At 42.2% G+C, this 16,860-nt stretch overlaps 1 protein-coding gene across 1 annotated transcript in view; it reads left to right on the forward strand.

Annotated features, from left to right (window-relative positions):
* Cdc42bpa (CDC42 binding protein kinase alpha) overlaps positions 1–16,860 on the forward strand; it is a 218,551-nt gene that overhangs the window by 140,501 nt on the left and 61,190 nt on the right. Inside the window, 2 exon segments of the mRNA XM_052737792.1 lie at positions 11,559–11,806; positions 14,442–14,547. Coding sequence (XP_052593752.1) covers positions 11,559–11,806; positions 14,442–14,547 — 354 coding nt within the window.

The raw sequence follows: 16,860 nt of genomic DNA on the forward strand, positions 1-16,860 counted from the left end.
TCTGTAGCTTCTGTTCCAGGGGTATAGAAGTACACGTGCAAGTTCACGCCTCATAGTGCTCAGTAATCTTCGCACAGTGATGGCATTGCAGGTTTTGAAGAGAGTGTCAGAGTCAACTGAGTGGTATCTTAGGAAGTCTCAGTGCCCTCTTTGTACTTCTTTTGAATCCTTGTAGTAACTGCAGCATGGTTCAATGATTGACTCACAGATCTGTTTCCTCACCAGAACTGTAACCTAGCTTATTCAAAACATAGACAAGTGCATTATTAACTTGTCCTGTGTACCTGGTCATTTTTTAATACTAGTTTAATGCATGTGCTTTTCAGTGAATCAGTCATGTGGTAGAATTGGCCATAACTCTGATGACTGAACATCAGAGAAAACTGATGTTTCATTCTTTTACTTCATTCAGAAGAACTAGAGAGTGCAACCTAGAAGTCTTAGACATAGATTTTGCTTAACTCTCTCATTACTCTCACCAAAATACCTGAGGAAACAATGTAAGAGAAGGGACTACTTATTTTGCCTCACTGTTGGAGAGATCCTATTTCTATGGCTTGCTTGATTGATTCTGGGCCTATTACGAGGCAGGACATTGGGGTGGAAACATATGAAGAAAGAGAATGTTTACCTGTCCACAGACAGGAAGAGAAAGGGGCGATGTAGGAAGTGGACAAGTAAAGAGCCCTCAAGAATATGCCTCCTTCCTCCAGCGAGGCCCCACTTCTTCCTCTCACTGCCTTCCCAGCAAGTCCATCAAGGGGTTAATCCGTGTGAGAGATCAGGGCCTGTATGATCTGTCAGTGTCACTAATGTGCTCACAGACACACCTACAGGTAGGTAGAGGCCCCTCACAATCTAGCAAGTTAAGATCATCACAGCATTCTTTCCTTTCTAATTTTGCCCAGTTTTCCCCAATGGCAATTTATTTAATTAAACACCTTTGAGATTTATTTACTTTTATATTACATGTATAAGTGTCTTGTGTCCATGTTTTGTCTGTATACCACAGAAGTTAGAAGAGGGTCATATCTCCTGGAACTGCAGTTATAGATGGTTGTTAGCGGCCGTGTAGGTACTGGGAATCAAACCCAAGTCTGTGGAAGAGTAGTCAGTACTCTTCACCACTGAGCCATCTCTCCAGCTCCCTTTTTAAAATTTTTTAGGTTGGCATACAGATGAATAAGCTTTATCGTAAAACCTTCATACGTAAAACATACCTTTCATCTGAGGAAATCGAAACCCAGAATTCCACATCATTTGGTGTATAATATACAAGGATAGTGATATCAAGTGATAATAACTGTAATGGCAGTAGTTGTTGGGTTTTATATCTTAATTTGATAAAGTAAAAAAGGGCAATTGTGTCAGTTCTAGAAGGTTTATCAGAATGTCACTGACCCATGAAATCTTGGTTTGGGGACCTCTTTCTCAAAGTGTAAGTAGGATTAGGCCAGCAAAGGCTGGAACATGTCTGGCTGGGGGAGCCTGACGAGGATTACTGTTGCAATACTTTACTGGCTTCATAAAAATGCTGTTCTGTGTGAATCTTGTGTGAAGACGCTGTCACAGTATCAATAGGTGGAGCCTTCTTTTTTTTTAATCTGCAGTAGAGGTGAAATAGTTCATTCTCACTAAGCCTTCTCTACATTTACTACCTTGCTGTGTCCTGCACAGCTTTGAGATTGACCTGACTGGGGTGATGGATGGAGGCAGGGGTAAGCTCTGATGGAGGCACACAGCAGCAGCAGCAGCAGCTGGGAGACTTACACACACAGCACATCACACACAGCACAATAGAGAAGGCAGAGGAAGGGGTTAGCTGACCTCGGTAGATCTCTGTGGAGGAGCAGTCTTGGGTTTCAGTCACCCAAGAGGCCCTCTATGATCGTTTCTGCAAACACTGGTTTCAGCTGAAGGTCACCGTTGGTGAACATGCTTACTCTGGCCAGGGCAAGGCTTTGCCATTCCTTTGACCCTGACCTGGAAAAGGTTTGTCATTTGCATGGATCTGAGACACTAGGGTCCTTGACATGCTCTACTCATGTCAATAATACACATCCACCCAGGACTTTATCTCCTACCCACAGTACCTATTCATTCGGTAGGATATTTTCCTAAAATTGGACTTTCTGTATAAAAGGAGTATAAATAAAATTTTAAACCATACTTTAGCTTTTGCAGGGACTGTAAGAATTTTTATTCCAGTAAGAATAATTTTCAGTGGTATTTGCTGGCACTGAGCTGTAGTCTCAGCTACTTGGGAGGCAGAGGCAGATGGGTTGCAAAGTTAAGGCCTGATCAACTTATTGAAACCCTACCACAAAAGGAAAACTACACAAAAAGGGCTGGAGGCTAAAGCGCAATGGTAGGATACTTGCCCGGTGCTTTCATTTCCAGTACCGCTGAAAACAGACAAGAGCGACTTTAACAGATGTAAGGAGAGAAAAATGTGTGCAGTAGGAGTCCCACTTCTAGCAACCCCACTTGCAGCAGTGTGCAGAGCATCAGTAGGAGTTTGAGGGATTGAGCAACATTATGGCCAACTAGTCCTAACAGGTATGGATAGCTTTTACCCAACAACAGTAGAACACAAATTCTTTTTAAGTATTTGTGGTAAACTCAAGAATTGACCATGGGTTAAGCCACAAAGCAAATCTCAGTAAATGTAAAAAGATTGAATTCCTTCAAAGAATCTTCTCTAATCACAAAGGAATGGAGCTGGAAACCAACAAAAGAAAAACTGGGATGCTTGAAAATATGGGGATGTTAAACAACACACCCTGAAACAGCCAGCAAGCCAAGGACAAAACAAGGAAATTGGGAGGAGAGTGGAGCACGTCCTACCAAAGCGTGTAGACATTGTGAAGGCGGCTTTCCGAGGTCTCAAGCCAGTAACCTTAGTGGGCAGGGGAGCAAGCCAAACTCAAGATACCAGGGAAAGAGAGCAGAGAGCAGAGGGTGGTGGCAGAACAGGAGGTCAAGATCATTTGGGGTACATAGTTAGTCGAAGGACAGCCTGGGTTACATGAGTTCCTGTCTCAAAGCATTAGATCAAAAATAATAAAATAGTGAATAAAAAATAATAGAGTCAGTGAACCTAAAACTTTGTTTGAGAAGATTAACTCCATTGACAAACCTTTGCTGGACAGAACAGAAACGGGAGAGAGGAGGAAGTGGGGGTGCAGATATTTAAAATCACGAACAGAAGTGGTGTTTTACTGTGGCTGAGAGAAAGTGAAAGAACTGTATGCCACTCGAATAGATGACCTACATGAAATGGACAAATAACCAAAAAAGACTCAAAGTGAAATAGAAACTCTGAACAGATCTTTAGCAAATAAACAAAAATGAATTTTTAAAAATCTCCTGACAGAGTTCAGTACTAGACTTTCCACTAGTAAACTCCCAGACAGTTAAAGAACAGTTACCTGAACAGATCAACGTAAAGAAGAAAATGGTTGCTTTGGCTTATGGACTCAGAGGTTTGGGCCCAGTGTTACTTGACTCTGATAATAAAACAGAACATCATGTCAAGGAGCATGTAGTGGAGCAGGACTGTTCAGTCATGAACTTATCAGTAGATTGGTCCATTGATGAGAATAGAGCCCTCTTGATCTAACAATTCAGTAGTGCTACCAGTGGGGTCCTAGCCTTTAACACATAAACTTTTGGGACGGTTCATATCCAAATAGCACCTCCGTAAAGTCTCAAAAAAACAGAAGAGAAGCAAATACAACTCATTCTGTGAGGCTAGCATGGCCCTGAATAGCCAGGCCGGAGGAAGACCGCACAGGCCAACATTCCTTATGCGTATATGTGCACAAATCCTCAACAACATACTAGCACACCAGAATACTGACTTTTATAATATCCCAAAGTATGTTATAAAATGTGGACATCATGACCAAGTAAAATATAGCTCAGGAATGCAGGGGTGGTTCAGCACCAGGAAAAGGTTCAGTGACTTTTATTACATTTGTTCTTTGACAATTTACATGTAAATAGTATATTCTGTTTACTGCTAACCACAGTCTGCCCTCTCTTGTCTCCCTCCCACTATCCCCTCCCCCACGCCCCTAGCAGGTCCCTTTTCCATATTCAGGTAGTTGTTTGTTTGCTTGTTTTGCTTTGCTTTTTATGACCCACTGATTTTAACCAGGGAGATCTGTATAACCAGGATGGAACTGCAAGTCTGAAGCCTGTGGGTGTCTGTGGGTACGTGGCTGAGGACAGTGGCTGCCACTTGCTGAGAACCCATGAGTAAGATTGGTTCAGCATGGGACATGGAGCCCTGTGAGCCCCTCCACAGTCTGTGGTTGACATGACAGGCCCAGTCTTGTGGCAGATGCATTGCAGACAGCTGCACTGCACTGTAAGGTTATAAATTGCAAGTTGCTTTGGTTGTGTCCTGTCCAAAAGACAGCATTTCACAGCCCCTTTTCTACGTCCCAGAAGATATCTAAGTTCAATACATACACTAAATCAGTGCATTAGTCGTGTGATGGGATTGGTCAGAACTTACGTTTCCTGTGATGATTGGGTGTCGGTGTTTGCAAGTAAGCATTAGCTCCTCTTGTTCCACTCTCTTTCCAGGGATGGTCCATGAACCTTATAGGGAGTCTGTAAATGTCCTGTTTAGGGCTGAGTGTTCGATCACCACTTACTCTCAGCACCCTGAGAACCCCTGTGTCTCTGTTTTTAACACCTTTTTTGTTGTTGTTGTTTTGGTTTGGTTTTTTGAGACAGCATTTCTCTGTGTAGTTTTGGTGCCTGTCCTGGATCTCGTTCTGTAGACCAAACTGGCCTCGAACTCACAGAGATCTGCCTGGCTCTGCCTCCCGAGTGCTGGGATTAAAGGCGTGCGCCACCACCACCTGGCTTCCACCTTTTATTTCAGAGAGAAACTTCTTTGTTTAAGGTTGAGAGTAGCATTTGCCTGTGGGTACAAACAAATGTTTAGATCGGCACCATGTAAATTTATCTAGACATCAGTGGTTGAGTCACCCAGCCCTCCCACCCATGGTTCTAAGACCTCTTCAGTCGTGGGTTATTGACTGGCTGTACGTTCCTAGGCACGAGTTCCTTCTCACGGCACAAGCCTCAGGTCTGAGCAGAGAGAGTAGCTGGCCCTCCACAGCAGTTGTGCACTGTTCTATAGTGGATACACATTGCCTGTCAGGTTGCCGTTGTAGGTCGTAAAGTTCACAGCTGAGTCAGACTATGATCCAAAAGAAGAAAATTAATCATCATAGTACATCATATCAATAGAACTTAGAGGGGGAAATGGTTGTTTTAGTTGAAGCACAGAAGTCATTTCACAGAATTCAACAGCCTTTCATAATTAAGACAATATTAAGAAATTAGCGATAAGAGAGAACATATTCTGCATAATAAAGGTGATTTTGAAAACCCACAGAGACAGTAGTAAATGGTGAAATTCCGAATGTCTCCCGCTTAAGATCAGGAGTAAGGCTGGATGCCCATTGTCACCATTGTCATTGTTGGCTTAAACACTTTTGGAGATCCTAGTCAGATGATTGACACAAGAAAAAGAAAAGTATGTTCGCTGGAAAAGAAGCTCTTCCTCTTCATATGTGACATAATCCTACATTTAAAAATTCCAAAGAATATTGATGAGAAAAATATTAGAGCTTACAAACAGATTTACCAAGTTTTCAGGGTTTATAATCAAAACCTAAAAATGTATTATGCCTCCCTAAGCCAGCACTGAAATCTACAGAGGGGCTTAAGAAATCAAGTCCATTCACAGTAGCATCTATTTAGAAAAAATAAAATTCCTCGGCATGAGTTTAACCAAGGAGGACACAATTCTGAGTCCTGAAGAAAAGGGCTAGAGGAGACCGAGTGAGTGCCGAGACATGCTGAATATGGGAGGACCCTGCAGCCCTGGGGCTCCAGCACCACCCACGCTATGTACAGTTGAATTCAACCCCTGTCCAAACCTCGGTAGCCTCTGGTGCAAAATTGTCAAATTCATATGTAATTGCAAGGGTCTAAATAGCCAAACTGATCTTGGAAAAGAAGTCTTAAGATGGAGGACTCAATTTCAAGATTGAAAACAAAGTCAAAATAATTCAAACACTGTGATATAATACAATTATACCGATAGACTACTGGATTTTAATTATAAGAATCCAGAAATAAGTGCATATACCTACAGTCACTTAACTTTTGACAAATGTTCTGTTCAGTGGGAAAGGAATAGTCTGCCGATGTTTTGGTTGTTAGCCTAGCCTTTAATGGTTGAACCACCTCTCCTGCCCAGGAACAGCCTCTAACAGTGTTCTCAACCCTCCTAACGCTAAGACCTTCAATACAGTTCCTCATGTTGTGGTAACCCCCAACCATAAAATTATTTTGTTGCTACTTCATAACTGTAATTTTGCTACTGTTATGAATTGTAATGTAAATATTTTTGGAGATAGAGGGTTCCCAAAGGGGTCACGCCTCACAGGTTGAGAACCACTGCTCTAACAGATGTGTTTGAGCATCTGGATGTTCATATGCAAGCGTGAATTTGAACCCCCACCTCACACCACATGTAAAAATTAACTTAAAAATAGGCAATCAACTTTAATATTTGAAACAAAAATAAAATTCTTAGACACCTTGGACTTGACAGTAGATTCATAGAAATGGCACCGACAGAAGAAAAAAAGACGCTTCATCAAAACCGAGTGCTTTACACTGAAAGACTGCTAAGAAATGGAGTGCAGGAAAACACCTGCAAAGCCTTCATCTGGTCATGTGTTGGCGTCCATAGTATGTGAAGAGCTGCTACAGCTCCGCAGCAACAAAAATAAACAACCCAGTCCAGAGGGAAATGTGCAAATGGTTTACACGACTGTGTCATGAGAGAAGGTCTACAAATGGTGGGCATAACGTGTGAAAAGATGTCTTGTCAGTAATTACTAGGGGAGTGAAATTACAACCAAAGGAGACACCACTTCACAGCTGCTAGGACAGCAAGGAGAGAGAGGAGTGGGGAGAGAAAAAAGAAGTCTTTGAAGGGAGTGGGGAATTTGGAATCTTTGTACATAGCTGATGGACATGTATCATTTTGAATTGACTTAAAATATTTTAAATTACTGGATCTTATTAAATAGTTTAAAAATCAGGAGTACCTGCTGAGAGGATCATTTGGATTTTCAACCTGTCAAGACAAGGAATTTATTAATATATTCAATTTCCACCTTTACTGGCAAGGAAACTTACTGTTTTATGGCAGATTGTTTGTTTTTACTCATGATTTAATTTCATTTTCATTATTTTATTTGGCTTTTTAAATTCTTACACAATACATGATTCATCTGTAATTTGAATTAGTAATCTTGTCAAGTTTTAATTTCAGGGGAAGTTTTCTTTGAGATTTGTTATACATATTGTTGCCATCCCAACAGCCAGCAAGCAGAACAGCAAAGCAAACACATCTTCTTGATGTGACTAGAATTGTGAAAATGTTCTATTCCATGTACTGGGTCACCTTGCTCAGCCTCAATACAAGGGGAGGTACTTAGTCTTACTGCAGCTAAATATGCTATGCTTTGTTGACACCCATGGGAGGCCTGCCCCTTTCTGAACAGAAATGGAGGAAGAGTGGATTTAGAGGGGGTGGGAGGAAGTGATGGGAGGAGGAGTGGGAGGGGAAATGCAGTTGGGATGTAAAATTTAAAAACAAAAGAAAGAATTGTGAAAATATGGCAGAGGTGAGCAGACAGTGGTGCTTCAGAAGTGTGTTCAAGTACCATTTCACGTGCCTAAGAGCAGAAAAGGTAGAGAAAGGGGGGCTGGAGAGGTTCAGTAGTTAAGTACACTCCCTGCTCTTCCCGAAAACTCCAATTTTGTTCTCAGTACCAGTTGAGCAGCTGGTAATCCCCTGTAACTGGAGCTCCAGGACTCAAGCACGCTCTTCTGTTCTCCCTAGCACTGCATGTGTAGCACACAGGCACACACACAGACAAACATTCTGCAAGGACAGGGATCTGACTTGCTCTGACTCCCCTCAGTTCAAGCAGACTTTCACATTCAGAAATACTGGACAATCTGCATCTGGCTCGTGGTAAATGCTCCTTAGTGAATGACCACACTGCAGTAGGTGCCCTTAGCGTACGCATGAGTGCGCGTCTGTGCATGCTTCAAATTACATATTGGACATGTGAGAGAGAGAGATGGTGTTTTTCTCTCTACATGAAGTCAACAAGTATCACCAGTTGTCTTAGTCAGGGTTTCTGTTGTTGTGATGAAACACCATGACCAAAAGAAACTTAGGGAGGACAGGGTTTATTTGGTTTACACTTCCCATCACTGTTCATCATTGAAGTAAATCAGGACAGGAACTCAAACAGGACAGGAACTTGGAGGCAGGAGCTGATGCAGAGGCCATGGAGGGGTGCTGCTTACTGGCTTGCTCCTAATGGCTTACTGAACCTGCTTTCTTATACAACCTAGGACCACTAGCCCAGGGATGGCACCACCCACAGTGGGCTGGGCCCTCCCCTGCCAATCAGTAATTAAGAAAATGCTCTACAGGCTTGCCTACAGCCTGATCTTATGGAGACATTTTCTCAATTGAGGTTCCCTCCTCTCAGATGACTCCAGCTTGTGTCAGGTTGACATAAAACTAGCCAGCATACCCGTGTTTGTGTCCTAACAACTGGCTTCCCCCAAAGAATATAGTGTCCTTCCGCTCCTCTTGTTGTCAATACACTTACACTCATATGTTCTTTTAGTTTTAAAAATTCTATTGCTGTACATTTGGACAACACTTTAGGAAAAAAGAATGACCCTGAGAAACTAAAAACTCAGGAACTCTTGCAATTTATGGCCTGTGTGTTTCTGCTTATGTTTCATACAGTAACTAGAAAAGCCTTCAGACTCTGTTTCTTCTCTCTTTTTAAAATATATTTTTACTTTTTAGAATTTCATACATTTATACAATATATTTTAGTCATATCCATCCTGTCTCTCTCAAAAAACTCCTCCCAGAATTTCTCACTGAGTTCCCATGCCAACTTCATGTCTTTTTTTTCTCATTACCCTACTGAGTCCAACTAAAGCTGCCTGCATGTACATAGGTATAAGGCCATCCACCGTGCAAAGGCAGTTGACCAGAAGCAATACCCCTGAGTAAATTGCTTCCTTCTCCCAGTAGCCAGTAGCTTCTTAACTAAGTGTAGGGCCTTATGATCCCCTCCCTGATCTGCATGGGAGTTTTGACTGGCTTGGTCTTGTGCAGGCAGCCAGGGCTGCTGGGAGTTCATGAGCACGTGCCCTGTCGTGTCCAGGACACTGTTTTCAAGTAATCTTTCCCAGTGTCTATCTCTTACAGACTTTCCTCCCTCTCTTTCTTGGTATTCTCCAAGCCTTATGGGGAGGGTATGTTAGAGATGTCACATTTAGAGCTGAGCACTCCACTGTCTGTTACTCTCTGTACTGACCAGTGGTGAGTCTGTCTCTGTATTAACCACCACCCACCGAATAAAGAAACTGATGCAATGGGGGCTGATAGCTCAGCTATAAAATTAAGTATTTAGAAGGCAGTTTGATATCCATGTAGCAAAACTATTTCGCAAAACTAGTAGGCTGTCACTAGAGACCTGGTTTTGGCCATGTTTACAGTACTAGGCGTGAGTTCCACTCCATGAATCAGGCCTTAAATTCAGTCAGAAAGTAGTTGGTTACTCCTGCAGTATTCACACAGATCTCATTCTGAGTTCTAAACCAATGTATTTTAACCAAGTTTTTCCTCTTCCAGCTGGGCATGATGGCTGTCTTGGTTGGTTTTTGTTAATTTGACACAAATTTAGACATACCTGGGAAGCAGGAATCTTAATTGAGAAAATGCCTCCATAAGATTATACTCTAGGCAACTCTGTGAGGCATTTTCTCAATTAATGATAACTGTCTGAGGGCCCAGCTCATTGTGGGCAATACCACTCCTCAGCAGGTGGTCCTTGGTTGTACAAGAAAGCAGGCTGAGTAAGCCATGAGGAGCAAGCCTGTAAGTGGTGTTCTTCCACGGCTCTGCTTCAGTTCCTGCCTTCAGGTCCTGCCTCGACTTCCCGACTTCCCCCAGTGATGGACTGTGACCTGAGAGTTCTAAGCTGAAATAAACCCATTATCCCCAAGTTGCTTTTTTTTTTTTTTTTTTTTTTTTTTTTGAGACAGGGTTTCTCTGTGTGGCTTTGCGCCTTTCCTGGAACTCACTCTGTAGCCCAGGCTGGCCTCAAATTCATAGAGACCCGCCTGGCTCTGCCTCCTGAGTGCTGTGATTAAAGGCGTGCGCCACCACTGCCTGGCCCAAGTTGCTTTTAGTAATGGTGTTTTATCACAGTATCAGAAACCCTAACTAAGACAGTAGCTCTTGCCTGTAACTCAGGTATTAGGCTTCAGAAGCAGGGTGAATGTGAGGCTAGCCTAGACTACTTAGTGAGTTCCATCATGGCCTAAGTGTGAGACTCTATCTCAGAAAAACACTTTTCTCCTCCTCTTTAATGTCTTTCCCTAGAAGTTAAGAGACCTGTTTTTGGTTTTTTCTACCTAATTAGATATGAAGATGTTTAGACCTTTTGTAATTTCTATCTAGACAGTTACAAAAAGCCCTCTTTCTTTTCTTGTATGTTCTGATTCAGTCATGCCTGCCCCCATTTTGATCTTTGAAAGACATGAATGTAATGCAAACTTTGTGACTCTTGCTTATTAGATATAAAATGGTTAGATTTTTTCCATATATATATATATATATATATATCAACTATATATATATATATATCAACTATATATATATATATATATATATATATATATATATATATATATATATATATATATGTATCAACAATAATCCTCGACAGATATTTAAATGTCTTGCTGGTTCGTTTTCATCGACTTGACACAGGTCGGGTCGTCTGGGAAGAAGGAACCTCGATTGAGAGAATGCCTCTGTCAGATTGCCTAGAGGCAAGTCTAGAGGGCGTTTTCTTGGTTCATGATTTATGTGCGAGGGTCCAGATCACTTGAGGTGGTATCTAGGCAGGCGGTCCTGGGTGGTATGAGAAAGCAGGCTGAGCAAGCCATGGAGCACAAGCCAGTGAGCAGCACTGCCTTGTGTTCTGATTTAGCTCCTGCCCTAACTTACCTCCATGATGGGCTTTAGCCTGTAGGATGTAATAAACCCAAGTTGTTTTTGGTCATAGTCTTTATCATAGCACTAGGGAGCAAACCAGAACAAATTTAAAACAAGAAAATCATATAAATGCCAATAAAAAGTTCAGATTAATCTCTGACCTTAGTGTGCAGACTTTCAAAATTACCAGAGACACAGACCATAAAATGATATAAACTGAGGAAAGTATCCGTAATATGTGACAGGGAAATAATAGCCTTACATATCCATCTTTGTGTGTGTGTGTGTGTGTGTGTGTGTGTGTGTGTGTGTGTGTGTGTCTCACACACAAAGATATGATATGCATATATAGTCCCTATTAGAAAAGAGTTACTTATTTTGTTTCTTTAATCTTTTGTTATGAATATAGCAAAAACAAATTAGTTACTCACCAGGAATATGCAGCATAGAACATCAGCAAGAGATAACTAAACTGAAGACTGACTTGGAAAAGAAAAGTATCTTTTATGAAGAAGAAATATCTAAAAGAGAAGGAATACATGCAAGTGAGATTAAAAACCTGAAGAAGGAGCTGCATGACTCCGAAGGCCAGCAACTTGCTCTCAACAAAGAAATTATGGTTTTAAAAGACAAATTGGAGAAAACCAGAAGAGAAAGGTAAGAATCAAATTATTTTGTCATCCAGCAAATACCTGCTAAGTATATATTGTGTGCCATGTCCTAGGAAACGCAGGCAATAGGTATAGGCAAGCTCCAGCAGAGACAGCATCGTGCGGCAGGAAAGAGAGCAGAGGAGGGGTAAGGATGGAAGCAGATGCGAGAGGTGCAGGAAGGGCCTTCCAGGCTTTCCAGGAAGAAGTGCATCTGAGCTGGACCTCAAGAGTTAGGAAGAAGGAAGTGGGGGGTGTCCAGGCAGAGGTGGCCGAATGGCTGAGACCCACAGGAAAGGAAATGTCACACATTCAGAAAACAAGTGCTACTTACTGTGGCAGATACACACATAGAAAAACAGAGTGGTGAGACATGAGATAGGAAACAAAGCAAAACACAAGCAAATTTGTGAATGAATGTAAGGAAAGTTACGTGATAGTACTTACATTTTGGAATGGTCACGTGCTACCTTGTAGAGAATGATTGGAAGGATCCAGAGGAATCCAGCTGTAAAATGAGGTAGTAGTCCATAGGTGATACTGAAGTTGGAAGAAAGTGTGATAGATTCAGAAATTCTGCTGAAAAGAGAATCTGCGGGACAGAAGCGAGCATCTATGAGAAGAGAGAGCAGGAGGAATATCAGTCATACTCAGGCTCTAGGTGTCAGGCAACTGAATAGATTTTATTGGCATGCATCCTGTATTATTTATATGGGAAGCCCACATTTTTGCAGTCTGGTGCATTCTTGACAACTATTGTATACACTGTGGTATGGCAGTGAACAGACTGACCTCAAAAGTCTGTCCTCCTGGAACCTGCTCTCAGTTGGTGAGACAATAAAGACAGTAAGGAAGTGTAGAGCACAGTACGCAATGATCTGTGCTAAGAACAGACAGGAAGAAGGAAATGGCCATTGATGAGAAGATTAAATTCTGTGCACAAAAGGGAAGAGGAGATGGTTGGAGGAGATTGTGCTGAGGTGACGTGCCAGTGAAGAGTAAATAGAGTGTGAACTGTATGCGACTGTGTGAGAACATTGTGTACAAAGGAGAGCCCACCTGTTCAGTGTGCTGAGCAGACCTCAGGCCAAAGAATGTTAAGAGCTCACTGTAAATGAACTTCAGCTGCTTGGTAGATGTGTGGAGTAGGCTGGTTACAGGGGTGGAAATATAATCTTGAGTGTCATTCTCCTGTGCTGTTTAATGCTATGAGTCTGAATTCGATCATTTAGTGAATGAGCATAGAAGGTCCTAGAACTGAACTCTGGGGCATTGCAGTCTTTAGAGCCTAGGAGATGAGGAAGAACTAGCAAAGTGAATAGAGAGAGAACGATAAGAAGAAAACCAGGCAAGTGTGGTTTTGAGACCCCGATCAAGAAAGGGTGTCAACTCTGTCGGTGTATAGATAACCTCATATTGTGAAAAGATCTACACAATGGCACTTGCGCTTAGCGTCATGTGACTTTGATAACAGCAGTCTCAGTGGAAAAGTGGTCATGGGAGCCCTGAAGGAGAGCCGGTGGAACAGTGTGCAAGTAGCACTAGTGCTTGAACTTGTTCGGGCACAGACAAGCAGTGAAATGGGAGCTGGAGAAGTTTATCTCCAGTTACTGTGCTCTTCGTTGTTGTTGTTGGTGGTGGTGGTGGTGTAGGTGGGGGTGGGGGTGGGTGTTTACTAAGTAGAATTGATAACACAGTTGTAATCTGACAGAAGTTGGCCCAATAGACGATTCAGTAGAGTTGGAAGGAAGGTAGTAGAGCAGTGAAGAGACCAGCCTTACTCAGGCATGTGTAGTTTTACCTGTAGAAAAGAAGAGATTCTAAGTGGGCACAGGTGAAGTCAGCTAGGGAGGTGAGTCTGGTTTTTGTGTTGAGTTGGGAGTGTTGGGTGTGAAATGCTTGGGAGACACTGGTGTAGGATATGTTAAGAGAGCAGTTTAAAGCCCTGACAAGTTTCCAGTGTGGATTCCAAGAACCACTGATGTAGTAGGTACTAATTGAAACCAGGTGACATGGTTAAGTACTCAGGGAGAATGTTGGGAGAGGATGTGAGCATCTGAGAGGGCATTCTGAGGGTCACTGGCATTGACAGGAAGGCAGCTGGGAAGAGGCCGGTGGCATGCTGCAGGCTCAGTGTAGGATGACCTATCTGAGATCAATTCACTTACTAATTTTTCTTCTCTTGCGCTTGAATGTACACTCTCTAAGCAGGGCCTGTTTATAAAACTCACAGGAATTCATTTGTTGGCAAATAACAAATAATCTAAAAATATGTGTTAAATGACTAAATAAGCCAGCCCATCCCTCTTACATCATAAAAAATCAAGACAGAGACTCACTGTGTAGCCCTGGCTGGCCTGGAATCCACTATGCAGACCTGGCTGGTCTCAAACTCCATGATCCCTCTGCCTCCTGAGTGCCGGGACTAAAGGCATGCATTATCATGCCCAACACATTGTAGATTCTTGGCCAGGTTGTTCATGAGGCCTGTCCTTACATACCACCATACTCCGTTCTTTGTGGCTGTTCTATATTTCAGTCTGATTCTTATGTAGTTGCTGTATAAATGTTACAAAAATAATTTTTTTGTTAAACTTTTGATCCACTTCCTTTTTCTGCTTTTCTGTTTTGAATTGTGCCAGTCAAAGTGAAAGGGAAGAATTTGAAAATGAGTTCAAACAACAATATGAACGGGAAAAAGTCTTATTGATGGAAGAAAATAAAAAGTTAACAAGTGAACTTGATAAGGTGAGTGATTCAATCTCCCTTGGTCGAGTACATGCTGGGTGTCATGAACTGTGGTTTAGTCATGATTATTGTCACTTTGTGTTGTGTGTCATTTAATGGTCCTCCTCACAAGGTGTCAGCGTCTGTGTGACAAGGTCTTGTTACACCATTGCTGTCAGACTCTCCGTTTATCTTCTCTCATCTTTTTGCTCTCCTGTGCCCCTCCCCATCACCACCTTTTTTGACATGGTGTCTCATGTAGCCCAGACTAACCGTGAACTTATTTTATAGATGAATTTAGCCTTGAATTTATTGATCCTCCTGCCTTTACCCCCCACACACACACACACACAAGTGCTGGGATTACATTCATGCACCACCATACCCAGATCATTTGTGTGTGTATATATGACATGTGGCTGTATAGATAGAGACTTATTAATCATAATGAATTAGCTAAAGTTACAGACTCCAACAAGTCCTAACAGCTGCAGTTGGCACTGTCGAGAATGAGAGAGCCTCTGGAGCTGGTCTAGTCCATTCATTCATTGGCGGTCTAAGGGAGCCTCTGGAGCTGGTCTAGTCCATTCATTCACTGGCAGTCTAAGGGAGCCTCTGGAGCTGGTCTAGTCCATTCATTCACTGGCGGTCTAAGGGAGCCTCTGGAGCTGGTCTAGTCCAGTTGTCGGCAATCTCAAGACCAAAGAATTGCTGCAGTTTCTCCTTGAAAGCAGAGTTTTCAGACTTGTCAGAGTTCCCTTCTACCTGGAGTGTGCCCGCCCCAGTTCAACAGGACAGTCTTCAGTACTCACTGCTAACATAAATAACAGTTTTATCCATGAATATCCACACAGACATATTCATAATAACATTTCAACAAATATCTGGGTTCCTCTGTCCCAGTCAAGATGACCTATAAAATTAAGGACAGTGTGATTTCTCATCACAGAAACAGTTCTGTGAATAGCTTTTCTCGGAAAAATTGTCCCCCATCAGCATTACATGTTAAAAAGGCTGACCTAGGATCTCTGAAACACAAGGAAGAAAGAAACACAACAGCTAATGGCAGCTGGGAGCCACTGTCAGGAAGCGGAAGGATGCAGTAGCCTGAGTTTTTAACTCAAGAACATTTCCACATGTAATGTATGACATGCGTGGAAAAACTGCCGTGCATGGCAGCAAGCCCCGACAGATACCGACAGAGCAGCAGCAGCAGCAGCAGGAGGAGGAGGAGAAACAGCAGAACCAGCTGACCGAGGGGAGGGAACCGAGACAGTCACACAGCAGGAGGGTGAGAGCTCTCAGCCTGCAGTGTCCATAAGCTGACCTTCCAGTAACTGTATTGTATGTTCAGGCAAGGAGACAGGGAAGAATTTCAACAAATAACTGGAGTTTGTGCAGAATCTTCAAACAGAATTTTGAAAAATTAAATTACCAAAGTACGCTGTAGAAAGCTTTAGCAGCATATTAGAAACAGACCAGTAAATAACAGCTAACTAAATAAAAGCGATTAGATTTGGACAGGGCCCCAAAAACAAACCAAACCAAAAAGGGAGCATAAAGGTATGGAAGATGATGAAATGATAAAAAGAATTAACATGCAGATAATTGGTTTCCCAAAAGGAGGGTGAGTGAGACTGTTATTGAAACAATGTTTGAAGAGTTAATGGCCTAAATTATTCAAAATGTGTGTGTGTGTGTGTGTGTGTGTGTGTGTGTGTGTGTGTGTGTGTGTGTGTGTGTGTGTGTGTGTGTGTGATGGACCTGCCCAAAGCAGGAGCCGACTTAGGATACTAAAAGCAGCCAGAGAAGGCCTATGGTGCTCGGGGTGAAAGACTGGAAGCTGAGCTCTGAGAGGGAAAGGAAAAGCAATCCAGGAGGAAAAGAAGGGCACCTTCCAAACACCGCAAAAAGTAACTGCCAGAGTCAAATGTTACATGTTAGGTTTCAGAAAGAAACCTGGAAATAAAATACTTCAGGCATATCACACATTCTCAGTGGATTATGATTTAACTCAACCAACCTGGGTGGTTTGGGTTTTTTGTTTTGTTTTTTTAGCATGTTGAAATACAGAAATTTCAACAATGGGAAGTTTGTTTTAAAGTGTTTGTGTGGTGTATATGTATACATTTGTGTTGTCTATGTGTGTACATTTGTGTGTGTGATATATATGTGTATGTTTGTGCACGCACAGGTAGGTGTAGTAGAAGCTAGGTGTTCCTCAGTAAATGTCCCCTTTTTTTTTTTTTAAACTTTTTTTTTTTTATTTTGCAATACAATTCAGTTCTACATATCAGCCACGGATTCCCTTGTTCTCCCCCCTCCCGTTCCCCT

This window comes from Peromyscus californicus, unplaced genomic scaffold (assembly GCF_007827085.1).
Source record: "Peromyscus californicus insignis strain IS unplaced genomic scaffold, ASM782708v3 Scaffold_14__1_contigs__length_90479793_seg_2, whole genome shotgun sequence".
Lineage (NCBI taxonomy): Eukaryota > Metazoa > Chordata > Mammalia > Rodentia > Cricetidae > Peromyscus > Peromyscus californicus.